At 52.6% G+C, this 22097-nt stretch overlaps 2 protein-coding genes across 2 annotated transcripts in view; both read right to left on the bottom strand.

Moving 5' to 3' along the window:
- The window catches only part of LOC101671296 (adenylate cyclase type 3), a 76622-nt gene extending 74433 nt beyond the window's left edge, over positions 1-2189 (bottom strand). Inside the window, exon 1 of the mRNA XM_004745928.3 lies at positions 2018-2189. The gene's annotated coding sequence lies outside the window, so the exon portion shown is untranslated. The remainder of the gene's footprint in view (positions 1-2017) is intronic.
- Positions 363-21354, bottom strand: LOC123391739 (adenylate cyclase type 3-like). Its single transcript, XM_045078951.1, has 4 exons — positions 20808-21354; positions 19379-20305; positions 2018-2247; positions 363-434 (listed from the first exon to the last, which is right to left on the bottom strand). Exons 2-4 carry the CDS (start codon positions 20127-20129, stop codon positions 363-365), a joined length of 1053 nt encoding a protein of 350 aa, XP_044934886.1. The 5' UTR covers positions 20130-20305; positions 20808-21354.
- Between the last annotated feature and the right edge of the window lie 743 nt (positions 21355-22097).

Raw genomic sequence — 22097 nt, 5'->3', positions numbered from 1 at the left:
AGCCTGGGAACCCAGGCACCTTTTTAAAAAGTCACAGGAGTTCCAAACAAGTGACTCAAACTTCTGGAACACAGCCTACTGAAAGCCGGGGCCTCTTGCATTCTATCTCAGGCTCCCAAATGGACCTCGAGAGCCACCTCCTCCTTCCCCACCATCCCCCAAAGCCACAAGGAGGGCCCTGCCTCCACGTCAAGGCCATGCTCTCCTGGGATGCTAACGTGGTTATCTTCTATTTACTTATTTCTTTTCCTGTTTCTTAATCTTTTCGGGTTTTTGTCTCCTCTTAATAGTGCCCAAAGGATACCAGCAATCCTGGGTTTAGCATCTGAGGCTCCAAAGGATGGAATTTTTGCTTTGCTTCCTTAACGGACAATGAAGCATGTGGGAGACTCATGGTTCAGGGGCTCCAGCAGAGAGGAAAATGCCCGCAGCAGCTAGGAACGGTTCAGTGTCAGATCACAGACCCCAAATGCTGCCATGTCCACCTGCCTGTCTGCCCCAGTCTGTGCTGCCTACTGATTCCAAGCAGCAGGGCTGCCACATTCTTACCCAGACAGCTCCCAGCAGGGCCCTTGACTGGCAGAAGCACAGGCTGAAGCCGACCGACCCAGAAGTGGAGACAGCGACGGCAGACCCAGGTCGTCACTTTATGTGAACGGGGTGTTTCGGAGAAAAACAAAGGACCTGTTGCTGTACCCACAGGGTTCAGATGCTGCCCCAGCCCAGGGCTAGGCTTCTGCAGAACGAGAGCACAGAGCTTCCCGAGTGAGCACAGTGTGTGAGCCAGAATGGAGGAACAGGAAGAATTTGGGTCCAAGGACCCAGAAAAAGTCAAAACTGCAAACTTGTGTTTTCCCTCTAACCGAGGGGGAGGCGATGGGGCAAGCCCCACAGGGTTCTTGCGTCAACGCCCCACAGTCCCACGGGGCCCCTGGAGACTCAGCCCTCAAGTGCAAAAGACCAGGATGATGGCTTTGGCCGAGATGCAGCCAGCATCACAATAAAGTAGGAAGATCACTGAAACTGGAAGTGAGAAATGGACGCTCCGGGCACATGACTACTGTACCGACCGATGGGCCTTAGGCAGGTCACTTCCCCATCTCGTGCATAAAGGAGGTAGCAGGATGATGGAATTTATTAAGCCCCCCCCCCCAGACTCCTCCTCCCAATGGGTTACCAGATAAACACGGAGGCTGAGAATGGCATCTCCCAGTCTCTACAGCCCCGCAGCACCTCCAGGCTCTTGGGTCCTGGGCAGAGCACGGGGCTCTTAATTAAGCTGAGGCCAAAATTCCACCCCTTCCAGCAAAACACGTCCTCAAAGAACTAGCAGACCTTTCACCGCTGTGGCCAGCACGACTGTCCCTGTTTGTGTCCCCACACCACACCTCACGTCATCTAAGTAATCCCCACACCCTGAGCTCCCTGCGGCACAAGCAGGATCTAGGGCCATCACACCTTCAGGTCTCCTAGTGTGTCTTCACCCACATTCCCTCTGATCTTGGAAATGAGCACTAGGACAGACAGACAGCCCCCACTTGACAGAGAATCACTGCATCTGCACGAGTTAGACAGCTGCTGAAGCTAACCCGTGACAGGCTAGAGATCAGAAGCCAAGGGAGCTCCTTTCCCCACAAGAGGTCTTTCTGGAGGGATCAAGGGCAGGGACTGGCTGGGACATGGCTGAAAACTACCGCCCCAGGACCAGGCCTCATAGGCCTTCCTGCCACCCACTTGGGCAGGACACCAGTGACACAGTGGCCCTGAGGCCCAATGTCCGGACATCCTCCACTCCCTCAGGCCCAGCACAGAAAGCTCTAGCGCCAAGCCCAGGGGCTGCGGGAGAGACGGTCTTCCTGCACAAGCAGCTGAGATCCCCAGAAGCACGTACCCACCCCAAAGCATGTTGACTCGAAGGCCAAGAAAACAGTGCCATCCCACCCCGGAAACTGTGGCCACTCTGGATGAGAGCTGGCGGGAAGGGAAGCCCCAGGGCGGGACCCGAGGCAGGACTCACCTCCCTCAGCAAGTGCGTGCCCTTCAGGCCATCCTGCTGCTGCTGGGCCACGGTGACCCCCAAGACGAGTGTGTGCACGACACAGGAGACCACGGAGATGATGACGATGGGGCTGAGGCTGAGCGGCAGCGTGATGAAGAAGGAGAATACGAAGAAGGCCTGCCAGCCCACGGTGTCGTCGCTGGCCGCATGGGCTCCCGAAAAGTTCAGGCCCAGGTAGGAGAAAAAATCTGCGCGGTGATCAGCAGCCACAGCAGGTAGGGCACCACTTTCCGGGTGACCCGGTCCGGAAGCAGCCCCTTTTTGCAGAGCACGAAGAGGAGGAGGTCCAACAGCAGTCCCATGGCGGCCACGAGGAGGGGAGCCAGCTTGTCGCTGGAGAAGACCACGGTGCACATCACCACCACGTAGCAGTCAAAGAGGGCCGCGAACACCACCAGCACCAGCAGGGTCTCGTGGCGCTGCCGTTTTTTTTTTTTTTTTTTTTTTTTTTTTTTTTTTTTTAAGATTTTATTTATTTATCAGAGAGAGAGAGAGAGGGGGAGAGAGCGAGCACAGGCAGACAGAATGGCAGGCAGAGGCAGAGGGAGAAGCAGGCTCCCTGCCGAGCAAGGAGCCCGATGTGGGACTCGATCCCAGGACGCTGGGACCATGACCCGAGCCGAAGGCAGCTGCCTAACCAACTGAGCCACCCAGGCGTTAGAATTCTAGATTGACCATTTTTATCTTTCAGTTTTGTTGTCTTCTGCCTTAGAATAATTTCTGACCAGACATCTGCTATCATTCTTTTTCCTCTCTATATAACATGTCTTTTCATTTTCTTTCCAGTTTTCATGAGTTTCTCCTTATTACTAGTGTTAAACATTTCAATTATGATGCACCTTGATGAGATTTTTTTTTTTTTTAAGATTTATTTGTTTGAGAAAGAGAGGACGAGAGCACCAGCAGCAGGGAGAGGCAGTGGCAGACTCTCTGCTTAGCAGGGAACCCAGTATGGGACTTGATCCCAGGACCCTGGGATCATGGCCCGAGCCAAAGGCGGCTGCTCAACCGACTGAGCCACCCTGGCGCCGATGTGATTCTCTTTAGTTTTGGTTTTTGTATCTACTTGAATTATGCTGTGCTTCTTAAAATATGGATTTACAGTTTCAGACACAACTTCAAATATTTTTTCTGTCTTCCTTTCTGGGACTGCACTGCTCCCCACGGACTACAGATTGCAGTCAAGGTCGTCTTAAATGTCTGTTCAGGTCTTCCACTTCAGATCCAAAATTACCTTCTAGTTTTCTCTCTTACTATCTTACCCAATTCTCCAAAGGATCTCTGTTAATATATGTTTATCCTCTAGACCACTGCTCACTAAAAGTTGCCTCCATCTCTTAATACAGAGCTCACAGTGGAGTTTGCCCTTCATGGCCCAGCTCAGTACTGCCTCCTCCATGAGCATTCTCCCTCTCAAGATAGAAAGAAGTTGTATTCTTTGTACTCTCATAAGTCTTATGTGTCATAGCGGCACTCTGAGGGTTTCAGGACATCCTTTCAGTCAGTTTGGGGTGAGCCCCACCCTCATGCCCAGGAAAAGGAAAGGTGCTGGACCCAAATGTCTCTGTCTTGGGAGTAGAAGTAACGATTATATCAAAAATGTGCCTATGAGAGACTTTCCTGAGGGAGAAGGTGAGCAACAGTATCTTACGAAGGAGTGAGTCAGGCAGAAGCTCTCCTATTTCCAAAGGGAAAAAATGAGCCACACTGCAGATTAAGTCAATTATTCTGAGCCAGAGGAAATACCCGTAGAGGTATTTACTGTCAGATCAGTTTCTCTCAATACAGCCTCTCAGGAGTTGGGGAGAAAAACCACGCCAGCCTCTGACTTCCTTCTTATTCAGCCAGGGGAGCAGGGGGCAGGCAATCCTGTCCCAGGAAACCACACAGCTCCTGGCTCCAGATCTCAGAGGAGAGAGCCCTGGCCCCAGGACAACAAACCTTTCCCAAGATTGGGAAAACAAAAGCAAGTTTAACCATGCAACTGAGAACAATTCCCCAGCAAAAAATCTAAAAACCTAAGGCCACCCCAGTTTTACACTGGAAGCTCTTTCAAGGTACAGAACTCCGGACCATCCCCTCCAAGTGTGCCCACCCTAGGTCACCCACCTTTCCTTGACCGCCACCTCCTGTTCACATCTTCTTCACACAACCACACACTCAATACCCTTCCACTTGAGTAAATTCCTCATAATACCCCACTAACCCTCATGTACCCTTGTCACCCCATATCCCAATGCCCACTTACCCCTCCACCCCCAGTCCTCTGAGGCTCTCCCATCTCCACATAAGTTCCTGGAGGAGAACCACACAGGATACGCACAAACAGACCCTCCACCTTCCATTTACTGTACCTGTTACACGTCCCTGCCTTATCATATCAGCTCCCTTCTTTGAGGGGATGGAAAAGAGCCAGCTTGAGAACCAGGAGACTAGTGCTACCCAGAGGGGCCAGGACACCATCTCTCATGTGACCTCCAGGCAAGTGACCTCCCCTCTAGGCCTCGGCATCTTCTCTCTGGAAACAGTAACCTCTCCAAGGCCGTCCCCCACCTGGCAGAAGCAACATGCGAAGCAGGGGACAGAAAGCGGAAGGAACAAGGTCCTTTTAGCTGCAAATTTGTAAATTTGGGCTCAGCACAATTTGTAAATTCCACTCAAGCAAAATGCAGTTTAGCACCTCTCCCTGAGGATACATTTTCTGGTTTAACATGGTTACCAATAAACGCAAAGTAACACTTGCATGTGAGCAGGGCTTGGTGGTTCACAAAGGACTTGCACTCATCGTCTCCCACCCTCCTCGCCACAACCCAGCGGGCTGGTCCCCAGCATCTCAGCAAACCTGTGAGGCCAGCGCTGCTCTGAGAGCTTTACCTACGATCACTCACGCAGAGGCTTAACATGGGCGGCACAGCCCGGGCTGAGCAACTTGACCGAGACGGCAGAGCTGATGAATGGCAGACCCAGCCCTGGAACCCCAGCATCTGGCCTTGCATTTGGCTCTTACTCATCAGGGATTCGCCCCTCTAGCCTCCTCACTCAGGGAGGAGCCAACCAACCCCTGGAACATCAAAGGGCTTGCCTCAGATGCCAGCACCCAAAGAAGACCATTGTGGGAACACAGCTCCCATTCCCTGATGAAACAGTGATGAAACAGGCAAAGCGTGAAGAATGTCAGCACAGGCAGGAAAGGTGGGTACTGCGGGGCCCCGACTCTCCACAGTGCCCTGGGTGGCCAGCTCCCAGCTCGGGTCCCCTCCATCTGCACAAAGTGCCACCCTCTCTCTCTTCTGCCCGGCAAGTTGATTTGTGCTGATGCGGGTGCCTCTAAGTGCCCCACTCAAGACCGGGGCCGCAGCAAGTGCCGGGACTCATGGAGCACCTCACCCGCGGCCAGGGTGCTGCCGTCCACCTCCCCGACCCCTCCAGCCACCCCCCCTCAGCCCGCTGGGCTGGGCCTGCACTTCCTGCTCCGTGGGAGTCCCCCATGCTGTCATAGGGAGGCATGGAGGCTGCAGGAGCAGCTCACCACACCAGCCCGGCTCTTCCTCGGCTTAAGGAGCAGCCACAGCTGCACACGAGAGACACAACATGGACCTCGGGTGGGAACCCCCTGGCTGCTGCAGGCTGCAGGTATATGTCCCCACCTTGAGAGGGAAAACCGGGTGACGGAGAGGAGGAGCGAGCGGGGTGGGCATTAGCGAGGAGTTAGTTTCAGTGATTTGCATAAACGTATGAATAATCTCTCAATCCTAAATGTGCATATACTCACACAAATACGCAAATTCATAGGAAGTTCTCTGGAAGTACACACACACAAAAACACTTGGTAGCGGGGGCCTATGGAAAGGGGAGCAGGGGCCGGAAGTGTGGGGGGGGGGGGGGGCTTTCGCTATTTATAACTATTTATAGCTCCTGCCTGGGTCGAATCATTTCTTACATCAAGCACTTCACACAACACAGAAGAAAATCAATCTTCGTATCTATCGATTGATAAAAAGGGGCCCGATGTTACCAGTAGGCATCCTTGAGGGGTAACATGGGCAATATTTTCCTATACTATTTAGTCTATTCCGGGCTTTCCATAATGGGCACATTTGTTACTTTTATATTAGACTGAACCATAAGCAATGCAATTACCTTTTTTTTTTTTTACAGATTGAAAGTGGTTGGATTTTGGTGATTTCAGATGATCCCACCTAATCATTCATGCATCAACATTCAACAAATATTTATGGAGGCACCACTCTGTGCCATGCTCATATTCAGACAATTTTTTTGGTTTTAAGTAAATAAAGCAAGCTGGGTGCCCCTTGTAGGCAGGACCCCAGATTACTCATTCCTGTAGCCCCAGCACCTTGCACAAACATGGATCCAGAGCCATAGGTGTTTGGCTGACCAAAAAGAAGAATGACTAGCTAGATGGACCACAGATGGCCAGCAGCAGACGTGCGAATGAAATTACCCAGTCCAGGTAGTCAATATCACACGCATCATCCCTGCAGGAAACGACAGCAAAGACGGGGATGGGTCCGACTCAGGTTAACTTGGAAGTCACACTCATCTTGGCTATTCTGGCGGGTCACGGAATCAGAGAAGCAACAGAGAAAGGAGACGGCACAGGGGCGTGCAGGCTACAGAATCATGGCCAGGGGTTGTGGGCAGCCCAGGTTAGCTAACACACCCTCCAGGCTTGAGCAGCAGTCCCCAGCTGCACGGTCCTTTGGAAGGGCTCCTCTGCCTACCCCCCACTCCCTTAAACAGCACAGCCAGGCAGGGGAACATTCCAACAGTGTCCGCCGAGCAGGCATCCAGCAGCAGTGGGTTTCTCTACATTACAGTAAATATTTGCGGAGACTATAATTCTTTCCTGAAGGTTTGATCCCTTAATTGTCCAAGAGCAGAGACCACCCTCGCCACCAAATGTTAAAGAAGAGCTGTAGAAGGATGTATGCCACTAGCACATGTGTCCTGAGACAAGGCAAGCCAGGCAGGCTCTTAGCAAGGCCGGGGGACGAGGTCTGTCAGACAGGAGCCGGTGCTCCCAGGCACCGCGTTTCGATTTGCAGGCAAAAGGTGCCCAGCATCCTGTAAGGTCCAAAACCCTCGTCTCCTGAGGACTTGTTGGAAAGGTAAGGTGGCTTCAGCTGAGAAGACTGAGGGGAGCGAGGTGGCCAAATTCAAACACTGGAAGGGCTGCCGGACAGGAAGCAGGAGGCAGGTGCACATCTCTCTCGATATAAACTACAACTAGGAACAGACGCTAAGAGAGGGAAGGAAGGGGCGCAGAGAGAAAGGCCAGGAGTGCAGGACAGCCCCAAAGTCCTGTGAACCAATACGCCAGAGGAGGCAAGACCATCTGTCCCTCTCAAACTTCCTGGCCTTTAGTAGCTGGCAGGATCATCTCTGGAACTCGCCTGCATTTCTGCTCCAACTTTTGGAGTGTTTCCCCAGAGGCAGTTGTGTTTAGTCCCAAACCTGGGTCTGTCCACTGTTTTTTTGGTATCATATTTACATAATTTAAATACAACCTAAATGGATAAAGTTTGAGTTTTTAAAGAAGGCAATTGTTTCTAAGGAAAGTAAAGTGAATATTTTGGAAAATTTTGAGTGAGCAGCTAGAAGAAACTGCTGATAAATTAGAAGTGAGCAAGATACCAGCAAAAATTTGACCAAAAAAAGATCCTAAAAATCTAAAACTCTGGGACACCTGGGTGGCTCAGTCTGTTAAGCGTGTGCCTTCATCTCAGGTCATGATTCCAGGGTCCTGGGTCAGCAGGCACCTGCTTCTTCCTCTGCCTGACACTCCCCTGCTTCTGTACTCTCTCTGACAAAGTCTTAAGAAAAAAATACTCTAAAATTCTGTATCTGGATTATTTCCAACTGACCCTCAATCCTCTCTCTTAAGGAAACTGGAAGTTACAGATGACTTACCCTCGCTCTAAGGAACATTAGCTGGACGGAAAGGAAAGATCTTCCCCTCAACAAAAGACGAACAAGCGATGATACAGCTAAATGTATTCAATTAAAATAATGTTAAATACATATAAATGTATCTGCATACATACAATTGCTTTGCGATCTCTGGATTCTACTGACTTTTTAAAAAATTCTACCTCATTGCATTCTTCTTTACAATCGGCAAGTGTGTATTTTGAGGAGTGTTGACAAATACAAACAGCTATGGGACTCCATCCACAATCACGACCCGGAACATTTTTTTTTCACTCCAGAATGTTCCATCAGGGTCCATCCAAGTCTGCGCCCTCACCCCACAAACAGTCCTGCTGAGGTAGTGTGTCTCCTACCATGCCATATTGAGGTCATCTGTTGACCCCCAGCCATCCAGCCTGGGCTTTTACTCCTGTCACATACAGTGGAATTTACTCTCTCGGTGTATAGTAGTCTATGTGCTTTGGCACACAGTTGTGTGGCCACTATCACTGGAACTTTGCACACTCACTGGCCAGCGACCCACCCCTATTTCATCAGGCAAGAGCACTTTCACTACATTTGGATCTAGAAGACTTGAGATGAGCCTACACTGCATTTTCAGTGCATGGTCCTGGGCATTCGTCTACCCCCATGCCCCTCTGCCCTCTTCTCTTCCAGAAACAAGAATATCAACTCAGAGTAGGTATGAGGACTAAAGACATTCAGCAGATTAAGAAGTACTCTAAAGATCTATGTAAATGTCCTTTGGAACTAGTTTGAACAGCGTCTTCAGACCAATTAGGCTGTTGGTAAAGAAAGGGAGCTCCCCCGCCCCAGAAAAAAGGAAGCAAAGACTAGAGAATGGATTGGGGCATCCACAGCCTGTGTGTTGGACCATAAGCCCCACAACTCTTTCCACCCCAAGTCCAGTGAGAAGTCTTAGGCGGTATGTGTCACTAATACTGGTGGAGAGGAGCATAGCAAGGCCACCCAGGATCAGGCAGGATGTCCCCCAGCCCCCAGGGTCCCCTTTATTCCCAATAAAGAAACCAAGCACCACATGGCTCAAGTGATTTGACCCCAGGAGAATACATTTGATATGACTCCATCCAAATCTGTTCTGGAGACTTTCTTCACCCACGCATGACCTACTCTTAATTCAGTCCTCTCCAAATAGGGAAAGATACTAAATGAAAGGCCAATGCTGTGAGGCAAATCCAAAAACAAAAACAAAAACCCCCGCATCAAAAGTACAGAATTTAAAAAAAAGTACAGAATTCTTTGTCCTCATGGGAAACCTCAGCTGAAAACACATTCCCTCTAACATTTACAAGGCAACAACAACAATGACAACAAAATGGTGGCCGAGCTCCCCTCCCCTCCCAGAAAGGGGGTTAAGTGTCCAGTGACCAACCAAGATGCCCTCTAGACATCTGGAACATGGAGCTGCTCTTCTCTCCCCTGGGACTGGCCCAAGCTGCTCGAAATTCCTCTCTATCAGAGCCAGGAACAAGGCCAGCCCCAGCCGGAGCAACAAGCATGGCTAGCACTGGCAGTGAACCAGCCCTGTGCTGGAAGGCCACGGACACTGGTCACAGAGATAGATGCTGGACAGACAGATTAAATGATGTACCGAAGAGCTCACAGCTGGTAAGCTGGGGAACCAGGAGGTACTCAGAGTCAAAGGTGGGAAGCCAGTTGCCTTTACAGATTCCCAAAGCAGCAAGCTCATGGGCAGGCCAGGCTCCCAAGGCCCCTGTACCAGTTTATAACCGTAGAGGTCAGCTGGAGACCAGAGGCTACAGAAAGGAGAGAAAACGCTCCCTAAAATGGCCAGGCTACACTGGATCCTTCCTGAAATAAAGAGGCAGGGTCCCAGATTTGTTCCCAGAGGTGGGCAGTATAATTTACCATCCCAATTTTTGGGGTGGGAGGAGGGTAGTGTTTTCCAGAGTGCTCATGAAGGATCAACTACAATCACATGTAGGAGTTCAGGAAAAGAGCTGAAGAGGGCATCGTGCCCCTTTGCCAGCCATCAGAGGGAGGCTGTGTCTAATGGCGTCATCCAATACTGGGAAACAGGCCGTAAGGATAGCAGGAGCAGAAGGAACAGCTCCCAGCCCCAGCCTGAGAGGATGACCCACCCTCAGCAGCACTGGATGCCCTGTGCTCAGATTCCCCTTCAGGAAATTATGGATTTGTTTTTTTAGGAATTGGCAGTCAATTTGTACGAAAAAACAGACATGCATAGTATTCTCCTCCTCAGGAGGATGGCAAGGTCCATCTATCATCATCACGCTGGTGAGTAAGCCTTGGGCTGATCAGTCAGTCTCTTCAGAATCTGGCCAGTAGGGATCAGTTACCCAGGGCCCAGTCCCACTGAGTGGGAAACAGCCTTCCAGAAGCAGTCCAGAAGCTCATCTAGAGCCAAGCAGAGAAATGGGAGAGGCAGCTGCCTGGCCTTATGCTGCCAGATCTCACTTAGCTGGACCCAAGTTACACTGCATAGGGAGCAGTCTTGAAAGGACATGGGAACAAGAAACCACAACCATGGAAATCTTGTAAAGGTTCAAATCCAGTTGCTTACTTTGGGGTTTTGAATGGGGGTAAAGGGTGGGGTGGGAATTTTTCTTAAACATGTCATTTTTGGTTTTGTTTACAATAAAGAAAGTGTTCTTGAAGAGAGGAAAGGGAAAAAAGAAAAGCCTACGTTATTAATCAAAGGAAATTTCTTCACAACCACAAAGAGGAATTTTGCTGGAAGAAATGGCTAAAAACCTAAACAGAGAAAGGAAGACACGTCAGACAGAAAATGGCCAGGAGGGAGCTCAAATAGTCCAACTTTATACCTAAAGGAACTAAAAGAAGAAGAACAAAGCCCAAAGTGAGTAGAAGGAAGAAAATCATGAAGATCAGAACAGAAATAAATGACAGAGACTGAAAAACAAAAATCAATGAAACTCAAAAAACTGGTTCTTTCAAAAGTTTAACAAAATTTATATACCCTTAGCCAGACTCTTCAAGGAAAAAAGAGAAAGGACCCAAATAAAATCAGAAACAAAAGTCATAAATGATTCCACAGAAAGAGAAAGGATTGTAAGAGAACACCCGGGGAAAATTATACGCCAACAAATTGGCCAACCTAGAAGAAATGGATAAATTCCTAGAAATATACAGCCTTCCAAAACTAAGTCAGGAAAAAATAGAAAACCTGAACAGATTGCTAGTAACAAAATTGAATCAATAATCAGAAAACGACCAAAAAATAAAAATCCAGGACCAGATGGATTCACAGGAGAATTCTACTGAACATTTTAAGAAGAGCAAGTACCTACTTTCCTTAAACTATTCCAAAAAAATAGAAAAGGAATGAAAGCTTCTAAATATATTCTTATTCTATGAGGCCAGCATTACCCTGATGCCAAAACCAGCCAAAGACACAACAAGGAAAGAACTACAGGCCATTATCCCTGATGAGCATAGATGCAAAAATCCTTAACAAAATATGAGCAAACCACATTCAACCATACACGGAAAAAATCATCTTTCACAATCAAGTGAAATTTATTCTAGAGATCCAAGGATGGCTCAATATTTGCAAATCAATCAACACAATATACCACATCAACAAAATGAAGGATAAAAATCATATAATCATTTCAATAGATGCAGAAAAAAAATATTTGACAAAATTCAACAACTGTTCACAATACTCTCAGAGTGGGTTCAGAGGGAACATACGTCAAGGTAATAAATGCCATACATGAAGAATGCATAGCCAACACGCTACTCAATAGTGAAAAACTGAGACCTTTTCTTCTACAATCAGGAACACCACAAAGATGTCTACTCTTGCCACTTTTATTCGACATAGTACCAGAAGTCCTAGCCATCGTAATCAGACAAGAAAAAGAAATGAGGCATCCATATTGGTAAGCAAGAAAAATTATAGAGGACACAAAACAATACATAACCAGGGACCTCAGTAGGAAGCGGGGAGGGGCATGGATGCTCTGTGCTGGGGACTCCTCCTCTGACTATTCCCTAGAGCTAAGTCCTAGGCCCTCTTCTCTCTTGATTCTACACACTTTTCTTGGACAAAACTCACCCTCCCCATGGAGATGGGTGCCATTTAAATGCTGATGATTCCCAAATCTGGAACTCTAAATGTCTCTAAGCTCCAGATCTTGAATATAGGGCCTAGTGTTCAATAATTACCCACTGAATAAGCTGATAATTCTACGTGGATGTCCCATGGGCACCTCAAACTGAACTCATCTTCTCCAGCCTGTTTCCATATTGCTGGATGGCCCCCATGGCATCATGCCCGTATGACCTCAACAGTCTTGTAATCAATCAATCTTGGCCTCACCCAAGTCCATCAAAATGACTCTTCAGAATGTAAATCAGACTCCATCTGCCCCTACTTAAATTCCTTTGATGGACCTCACCACTGTAGGAACAAAGCCCAAATCTGACTTCTCTACACCTTGTCTCTCCAGCTCCTGTAACCCACTTATGTTCCTGTCACATAATGATGCTCACCAGTCCCAATCAAGAGCAAAACTCCTATGACTCTGCCTGGAAAGCCCCATTCCTATTATTCCCCCTGGAAAACTCCTACTCATCCTTCAAAACCCAGATCAATGGCCAGCTCCTTAAGAAGCCTTCTTTTTGCCTAGGTAGGTCCTCACTAACAGGACTTGTACCAAGAGGAAAGCTTCTAGAGGGAAGGAGCTTCTAAAGGGAAGGAGCCAAGTTTTCCTCTCCGTACACTCTCACTAGATCACTGCTTGCAGTCCTGATGAAATATCTGAGAGGTGGTGGAAGGAATGAAGTTTCTCCTTAAACTACAGGAATAGCAGAGGAGGTGAGATGGTAAGAGGTCTAACTCGGCTTAGCCATTCTTCTGTATGATCTCACACAAATCACATTTTTGTCCAAAGAGGAGATTAGAATTAAGCCAACAGGATCTAGGACTCATTTTGGGGGCTCCTAAGAACCCTCCTTTGTTGCTGCTTTTCTCCTCAAACAAGCAGCAAGGGAGTATGAATCAGCACCCCCTGAAAGGTAATATAAATCTTGCTTTTAAAAATTCTCAAATCACTTGGATTAGCACTAAAACATTCCCATCTTGGATCGAACCAAAAATTTATCAAACTCTTCACGAGATGATAAGGAAGGAAACAAATGTAAAAGCAAAGCAGGAATGTATGTATTCAACATTTACAGAGTGACAGTCACAACTGAGGCACCACAAAGAGCTGAAAAGGAATTCAATCATTCTTAACATCTCCTTGAAATAAATGACAACCTGCTAAGACAGACGAATCCAACATGTTTCTGAAGCACGTACCTGAGCAAACTCCCACCTTCTGGGAAAGGAAGACAAACATCAGAGCCAGGCTGCCAATCTAGCCGATGCATGGACCAGGGCTGGAGGCAGGGACAGCTTCCCCAGGAACTGGCACAGAGCCCTGGACAGAGCGGGTCTGCATGTTTGACTAGAGAACGAAGTCTTCTCAAAAACATAAGGCAAGCCATAGCCCATGCAGATGAACTATGAGCCACTGTCTCTCTATGTGCAATGCAGTTTCTGGAACTTTCTGAAAATCTTAGAAATGATGAATTTCACAGAGAAGCAATGCCTTAAAGTTCTATACACCCTGCCTGGATCACATCTCTAACTCTGGAAGCAACCTGTGATCACATGGTATTTTTTTTAACCCCCCCCCCAAGACTCATGGATTTCTTTCATCCCTTCTCCCAGCACACCCCCTGTGCCCCCCTGGTTTGTGGGCAGCCTCAGAAGATGCCTGGCCTCTATCCCTTCCCTCCCGATATAAACATGCCACTCTCACATCAAGGGGTAGAATCCGTTTCCCCTTATCTTGCATCCGGCTTAGCCTTGTGACCTGCTTTGACCACGATGACTAGTCTAGCCTCTAAAACATTCTAGTAGCTTCCATGTTCTCTCAGGGACCACCACACCTGTGAGGAAGCCCTAGTGGAACACACAGAGAAGTCACGTGAGGGAGCTCCGAGGCTCCGGACACGCAAGGCTTCCTAGAGCGTTCCAGGACAGCATTCTCCTGGATGCCGAAGGCTGAGGGCCAGAGTCAAGACAGTGACCCCAGTCGGTGCCTCGGAAACAGAAAAACTGCCCTGCTGAGCACAGCCGACCCAGGGACTCATGAGACAGTAGGCTCTCGTGTTGAGACTATCACAGAAAGGGTAAGAGAAACACATAGTCCGTGAGCACATACGTGTGCGGGAAGGCCACTGAGAAAAGGGCCGCCCCACACTGAATTTCCTAGAGAACCAAAATATTCAAACAAGTCTTTACCCAATTCTGACCCAAAAATGTTTTCAGAGAGCAATACCGCGCCCCATCTTACACGAGATGTAATTCAGCGTTTTCCGGATGAGCGAGTCAGCCTGGCACACATCAGTTAGACACGGTCCCGGAGCACAGCAAAGGCTCCAGCAGCCACAGAAGTGCACAGGCTCTTGGCTGCAACCCTCATTGGCCCCCCCAGACCACAGTGCTCTTGACCCACAGCGCCATGCCTGCCCCCAGAAACACCTCCTCCTCCACGTTGCTCCTTGGAAGGATTGTGAGTTAAGGAACCAAGAATCCTATCCCGACTGGAACAGGGCTGAGGATAGCTAATCCAAGAGGTTCTTTTAGGACTGCAGAAGACAAGGAACACTGTAATCCCACCGACCTGAGTTTGAATCCTGCTCCGCCACCGGCTAGCTATATGGCCTTGGACAAGTCACGTCACTCATCATGCATTTTGGTTTCCCTGTCTGTAAAATGAAAATGATATCCACCTCCTGCTGGGAGCTCCTCGACAGAAACCCAGGTGGAGCTCAGTAAATGAGGGCACCTGTGTATACTCCACGTCCATAGGCCTGGCCCTGAACGTGGGCGTGAGCCCTGAGCACACACATCCAAGTGTCGGTCTGGATGACACCCACGGACGCCTACCCCCAAGAGTGCATATCAAGAAAGGACAGGGGAGGGAGGTTGGCGGGGAAGGTCCGAATATTTATGCAGGCTTGGAGCACCCTAGTGGGATTTACTGACCAAGAAACTGCAGGATGAGCGTCACCTTGGAGTCCCGGCAAGTCCATCTCAAGGGGCTTTCAGGCAGGCTGTGAGGCAGACCAAGCCTGGGTGTGCGTGTATGTGTACACACATATGGATGGACGTACAACATGTACCTGCCCACAAGGCGGGCCTGGCGGGGGGGCAAAGGGAGACCGCAGCACGGACACTGGTGTCTAATCTAGCCTGCTGCTACCCAGCTACCCACCAGCAGCCCAGCCCCGGGCTCTGGTTTCCTCTCCAGGGAAGCCCACTAAGGATAAAGCACAGATTTAAAATAAACACGAGGGATTGGACACTCACGGCTAAAGCTCTGAGAGGCAATGCAGCCAGCAAAAGGCAGGGCCCACCGCACGTGCAGGACAAGGACATACTGGAAAAGCTGTTTCCACATAGAGAAGGACCCAAAGAGGCCACAGAGAAATGCAACCCAGGACAGGACTGAGGGGGTGACGTGCTGCAAAGGTGTTTATGTGTTCGTTAATTGACTGTTCTTTCACAGTTGGATTTCTATACCTCCCCGTCCCCTTCGAGGCCTTTCCTTATTATTCAGATGCCTAAAACCTGCCCACCTGCACACTCTGAGGGGTGGGGGCAGTGGATGGCCGTTTCTGTCCCGCTCTGGGACGGTGGCAGAGCTGATCCGGGGTTGGCCTTCCTGCCCGTCCCCCCCACATTGCCTGCACCCATCTCTTACCTTGATGCCTCTGGTGGTTCAGGCCATACGGAGAGAAAGAGGCCTTCAGGGAAGCCCCGGGATCCATCCTGCCCACCCCCTGCACCCACTTTCTCACTCCCCAGTGACCCTCCCCAGTTACCCGGCCCCTCCATCCCTCAACCTCCCTGGGCGTCGGTTTCCTCATCAGTCAAATGGAGCTGGTAACCATCCAGGATTGAATGGGAGGATGTGCATAGAACCCTAAACTCCAGCCCGCCAATGAAGGCATCTGGAAGCATCAGCCCTTCCACAACACCCCTACTGTAGCTGCCTCCAGCCCCTTGGAGCCGAACATTCCTTCACAGGGTGAACAGTGAATGGTCTAGGTCATGGTATGGGTGGCGGGAATTACACATCCACGGCTCTGTCATGTTCTAATTTGTAAGGAAAGGTCTTAACAGGCTATTAATTCCAAGAGGAAATTTTGCTTCCAAATAACCTTTCTGCTATGAAATAAAGCAACAAGTGATTTTGTAAATGTTGTTCCTTGTCCCCTAACCTGTCACAGACTCTTTGCTCTAACACCCCCATCAGATGCTAATAGGTCCTGAATGCATCAAGGTCTCAGGAATGGTCGCTGGTCTCAGGAATGCCCCCCATCACCGTGGCTGTATTTTCTGCCCTTCCCCCTCCCCATCTTCACCCACTGGCTGCTGCCTGGTCCTGCCCTTGACCCCCTCCTGCTCCAACACATCACGTGGGGTGGTGCAGGGCAGCAGAAGGCAAGTTGTGCCATAAGAGACCTAGTGGTGCCAGGACTGAGGCCAGGAAAGGGATGTAGAGAAACCCTGCCAGCCACAGCTCAGGCTCCCCTCCACCCCAGTGCCTGACTGTGATTATCGGATTCCTGTTAGTCGCAACCCTGCAGGTTAAGGCCCATCCCTCTTGCCCAGTAATATTACTTCACAAATAAAGTCCCAGCAACACCCCACCCGACAGCCAGATTTCACCTGCTCTTCCTATCGGAACCCCAACCTGCTTGCCTCCCATGAGAAGAGCCAGGGGCCGGCTGCATGACTTGCCTGGGACATGTGGGCTACTGTGAGGACTCCCCCCCCCATCCCTCTGTCGATCCCCAGCCCCCATGAGAGCAGAGCATAGGTTTGAGAGATTAAAGGGTGCAGAGAAGGCAGAAGCAACAGAAGCATTCTCAAAGCCCCCAAATCCAGGGTCTGCTTCTAACCATGAAACTTAGTTCACACTCCCCCGCCCCACAGGCCCAGAAGGGAATTCCTGGCCAGAACCAACAGGTGATGGGCAAAGAAAAAGAAGACGGGAGGCTGCAGGTAAGAGACAGAAAAGCAAGGAGGGGCAGGAGGTCTGGAGTGCGTGCCTGGTGTCCCTCTGGCTGGGCATCCAGCTCCCCCAGCCTCACATCCCTGCCCCGCAGCCCCTGGGCCAACCTACCCTTGATGGTTGTCCCATCCCAGGAGGTAAGCTGGGCCCACCAGGGCCGCCGGCAGGTGAGTGTCGCTTCACTCCACAGCTGGAGGACAGCTGGATGCAGTGTCCTCACAACACACACACACACACACACCTGGGCTGTTTCCACCCCATCCAGAAATACTGAAGGCGGCAATTCTGTGACTTAAGGAAAACTTTGGCGAGTGAGCCTGGGAACCCAGGCACCTTTTAAAAAGTCACAGGAGTTCCAAACAAGTGACTCAAACTTCTGGAACACAGCCTACTGAAAGCCGGGGCCTCTTGCATTCTATCTCAGGCTCCCAAATGGACCTCGAGAGCCACCTCCTCCTTCCCCACCATCCCCCAAAGCCACAAGGAGGGCCCTGCCTCCACGTCAAGGCCATGCTCTCCTGGGATGCTAACGTGGTTATCTTCTATTTACTTATTTCTTTTCCTGTTTCTTAATCTTTTCGGGTTTTTGTCTCCTCTTAATAGTGCCCAAAGGATACCAGCAATCCTGGGTTTAGCATCTGAGGCTCCAAAGGATGGAATTTTTGCTTTGCTTCCTTAACGGACAATGAAGCATGTGGGAGAGACTCATGGTTCAGGGGCTCCAGCAGAGAGGAAAATGCCCGCAGCAGCTAGGAACGGTTCAGTGTCAGATCACAGACCCCAAATGCTGCCATGTCCACCTGCCTGTCTGCCCCAGTCTGTGCTGCCTACTGATTCCAAGCAGCAGGGCTGCCACATTCTTACCCAGACAGCTCCCAGCAGGGCCCTTGACTGGCAGAAGCACAGGCTGAAGCCGACCGACCCAGAAGTGGAGACAGCGACGGCAGACCCAGGTCGTCACTTTATGTGAACGGGGTGTTCGGAGAAAAACAAAGGACCTGTTGCTGTACCCACAGGGTTCAGATGCTGCCCCAGCCCAGGGCTAGGCTTCTGCAGAACGAGAGCACAGAGCTTCCCGAGTGAGCACAGTGTGTGAGCCAGAATGGAGGAACAGGAAGAATTTGGGTCCAAGGACCCAGAAAAAGTCAAAACTGCAAACTTGTGTTTTCCCTCTAACCGAGGGGGAGGCGATGGGGCAAGCCCCACAGGGTTCTTGCGTCAACGCCCCACAGTCCCACGGGGCCCCTGGAGACTCAGCCCTCAAGTGCAAAAGACCAGGATGATGGCTTTGGCCGAGATGCAGCCAGCATCACAATAAAGTAGGAAGATCACTGAAACTGGAAGTGAGAAATGGACGCTCCGGGCACATGACTACTGTACCGACCGATGGGCCTTAGGCAGGTCACTTCCCATCTCGTGCATAAAGGAGGTAGCAGGATGATGGAATTTATTAAGCCCCCCCCCCCAGACTCCTCCCAATGGGTTACCAGATAAACACGGAGGCTGAGAATGGCATCTCCCAGTCTCTACAGCCCCGCAGCACCTCCAGGCTCTTGGGTCCTGGGCAGAGCACGGGGCTCTTAATTAAGCTGAGGCCAAAATTCCACCCCTTCCAGCAAAACACGTCCTCAAAGAACTAGCAGACCTTTCACCGCTGTGGCCAGCACGACTGTCCCTGTTTGTGTCCCCACACCACACCTCACGTCATCTAAGTAATCCCCACACCCTGAGCTCCCTGCGGCACAAGCAGGATCTAGGGCCATCACACCTTCAGGTCTCCTAGTGTGTCTTCACCCACATTCCCTCTGATCTTGGAAATGAGCACTAGGACAGACAGACAGCCCCCACTTGACAGAGAATCACTGCATCTGCACGAGTTAGACAGCTGCTGAAGCTAACCCGTGACAGGCTAGAGATCAGAAGCCAAGGGAGCTCCTTTCCCCACAAGAGGTCTTTCTGGAGGGATCAAGGGCAGGGACTGGCTGGGACATGGCTGAAAACTACCGCCCCAGGACCAGGCCTCATAGGCCTTCCTGCCACCCACTTGGGCAGGACACCAGTGACACAGTGGCCCTGAGGCCCAATGTCCGGACATCCTCCACTCCCTCAGGCCCAGCACAGAAAGCTCTAGCGCCAAGCCCAGGGGCTGCGGGAGAGACGGTCTTCCTGCACAAGCAGCTGAGATCCCCAGAAGCACGTACCCACCCCAAAGCATGTTGACTCGAAGGCCAAGGCCAAGAAAACAGTGCCATCCCACCCCGGAAACTGTGGCCACTCTGGATGAGAGCTGGCGGGAAGGGAAGCCCCAGGGCGGGACCCGAGGCAGGACTCACCTCCCTCAGCAAGTGCGTGCCCTTCAGGCCATCCTGCTGCTGCTGGGCCACGGTGACCCCCAAGACGAGTGTGTGCACGACACAGGAGACCACGGAGATGATGACGATGGGGCTGAGGCTGAGCGGCAGCGTGATGAAGAAGGAGAATACGAAGAAGGCCTGCCAGCCCACGGTGTCGCTGGCCGCATGGGCTCCCGAAAAGTTCAGGCCCAGGTAGGAGAAAATCTGCGCGGTGATCAGCAGCCACAGCAGGTAGGGCACCACTTTCCGGGTGACCCGGTCCGGAAGCAGCCCCTTTTTGCAGAGCACGAAGAGGAGGAGGTCCAACAGCAGTCCCATGGCGGCCACGAGGAGGGGAGCCAGCTTGTCGCTGGAGAAGACCACGGTGCACATCACCACCACGTAGCAGTCAAAGAGGGCCGCGAACACCACCAGCACCAGCAGGGTCTCGTGGCGCTGCCGTTTGAAGTAGGTCTGATACAAGTTCTCCAAGGACTCGGGCACGAAGGTCAGCCGCATGAACCGAGGCAGGCAGAGGCATGATCCCGAGTTCCGGACCGAAATTTCGTGGGTCCGGCCCACCCCGCGGTCGGGGTCAGAGGGCAAGCTGACCGAGTACTCCGCGGAGTACTCGGCCGAGTACTCAGGCTCGGAGAAGCCCTGGTTCCTCGGCATCCTGGCTGCGGGCTGCTTCTACTGGCCCAGGAGAAAGGGACCGGGAACGGCGGGAGGGCTCCGGACTGGGCCACCTACCAGGGCTCTCGGAGAGCTGGGGCAAACAGAGGGCCAGCCACCTCCCGCAGCAACGCACCGCAGACCTCCAGGGCACAGGTAGCGCGGGTCATCTGGAACTTAGAAGGACATGGCTAAGTAGAAACACCTCTGCTTTCCTGCCTGGGGTTCCGCACGACCCACCCCACCCCTCCTGAGAGGATCGCTGCGCACGACGCTCCAGGACCAGGGCCTTCTCCAGCCACCCCCACACTCAGGCCACCGCCCGGCCACACACACACACACACACACACACACTCACACTCACTCCTGTCCTCGTGGAACAGCTTCTTGTCCCCGGCTGGCCAAAAGGCCTGGCCACCTCTCCACCCCTCACACTCCGGGTCCGTCTCTGTGTCATCTCTGCTCCCTCAGTCCCTCACTTCCTCACCTAAAACGCCGCCAGGCCCAAGCCTTAGAAGCGGGAGATAAAACGTGCCCGAGAGCAGCTGGAACCATCCTCGGGATTCCCGAATCTTCCTTCTGTTTACTTCCTTTTCCCACCCGACCCCTGGAGGCCCCGAGCTCTCCACCTCGGGGCACTACCTGCCCTCCGGAAGGCTGGCCTGCCCCTGCGTTTACCTGTGCGGGAACTCGGGAGCCGCGTGCTTCGGCCGGTCCCTGCGCGGGCTGCGGGGCTGGGTCACGCGTGTGGCGGGCGGGGACAGGAGGGCTCAGGGCGCCCGGGGACCGCGCCGCCCCGCCAGCGCCCGGGTCCCCGGTCCCCCGCCGGAGCGCGAGCACCCCCCAACCCCCGCCGTCAGGCCCGGGATCCGGCAGGGGGAGGCGCGGGGCTGCCCCTCAGCATCCGCGGGTGCCCGGCGGCAGGAGGAAGGAGGCGGCGGGGGCTGGGAAACCGGGGGGCGCCCGCCCCTGGGGCTGCGGCTCGCGGCGCGGTCGGACCCCTCCCTCTCGCCCCCGCGCTGGCGGCGGTGGCGGCGGCGCGGCTAGGGGCGCGCCCGGGGCCCTCCCGGGCGGGAGCGCGGGCCGAGGCCGGGGCAGCCCGCCAGCATCCTCCGGGCCGCCCGCGCGCCGAGCCGAGCCAGCCGAGTCCGGGCGCGGCGCGCTGCACTGTGAGTCCCCGCGCGGCGCCGGCGGCTCCCGGGCCACGCGCGCTCCAGGCCCCGGGAGGCGGGCGGCGCCCCTCCCTCCCCCCGCAGTCGCCGCCCTCTCGGCGGCGAGCGCGTCCGGGAGTTGGGGGGTGGGGGGGAGCGCCCCGCTCCAGCCGCGCGGCCGGCGGGGGGAAGGAGAAGGGCGCGGAGGAGAGCGGGGGGGCGAGGGGCCGAGGCGCCGGTGTCCCCGCGCTCTGACCCGGGGCGGCGAGCAGGCGGCGGCCGCTCGGTGGAGGCGCCGCGGTGGGCGGTGGGCAGGAAGGATGGGCGACCCGACACCTAGCTCCGCGGCAGGCCGGGTCTCTGGAGAAGGGAGCCCGGGCCGTGTCCTCCCGCCTCCCGCAGGTGAGGCGCGCTCGCGGCACCCCCGCCGCCGCCTCCTTCGCCGCGATTTCCTCCTGGGCCTGGAGATGAGAGGCCGGGGTTGAGGTTTGGGGACGCCTGCCCCGCCGGGCGCGCCGGGCCTAAGTGTCCCCGCCCACCCTGGCAGCCCCAGCCTTCTGCAGAGGGGCCCGCAGCCGAGCTCCGTTCGAGAAGGAAGAGGGGAGGAGTGGCCCGCTGGGCACCTGGCACGTGGAATGCCAGAGACCTGGCTTCAGAAAGATCTCCCGTGCGCATTCCACCTGGGATGGGTTTGAATTTACGAACACCCTATAAAAACCCAAATGCTCCTGTGAATGGTTAAGCCTATTAATCTCTTACACCTTAGTATAAATTCCTTTCCTTGGCAGGGCGCCTGGATGGCTCAGTGAGTTAAGCC

This window comes from Mustela putorius, unplaced genomic scaffold, assembly GCF_011764305.1.
Source record: "Mustela putorius furo isolate JIRA1106 unplaced genomic scaffold, ASM1176430v1.1 tig00000281_pilon_pilon_pilon, whole genome shotgun sequence".
Taxonomy (NCBI): domain Eukaryota; kingdom Metazoa; phylum Chordata; class Mammalia; order Carnivora; family Mustelidae; genus Mustela; species Mustela putorius.
Note: the sequence above shows the minus strand (reverse complement) of the source record. Positions and strands in the feature narration are given on the sequence as shown.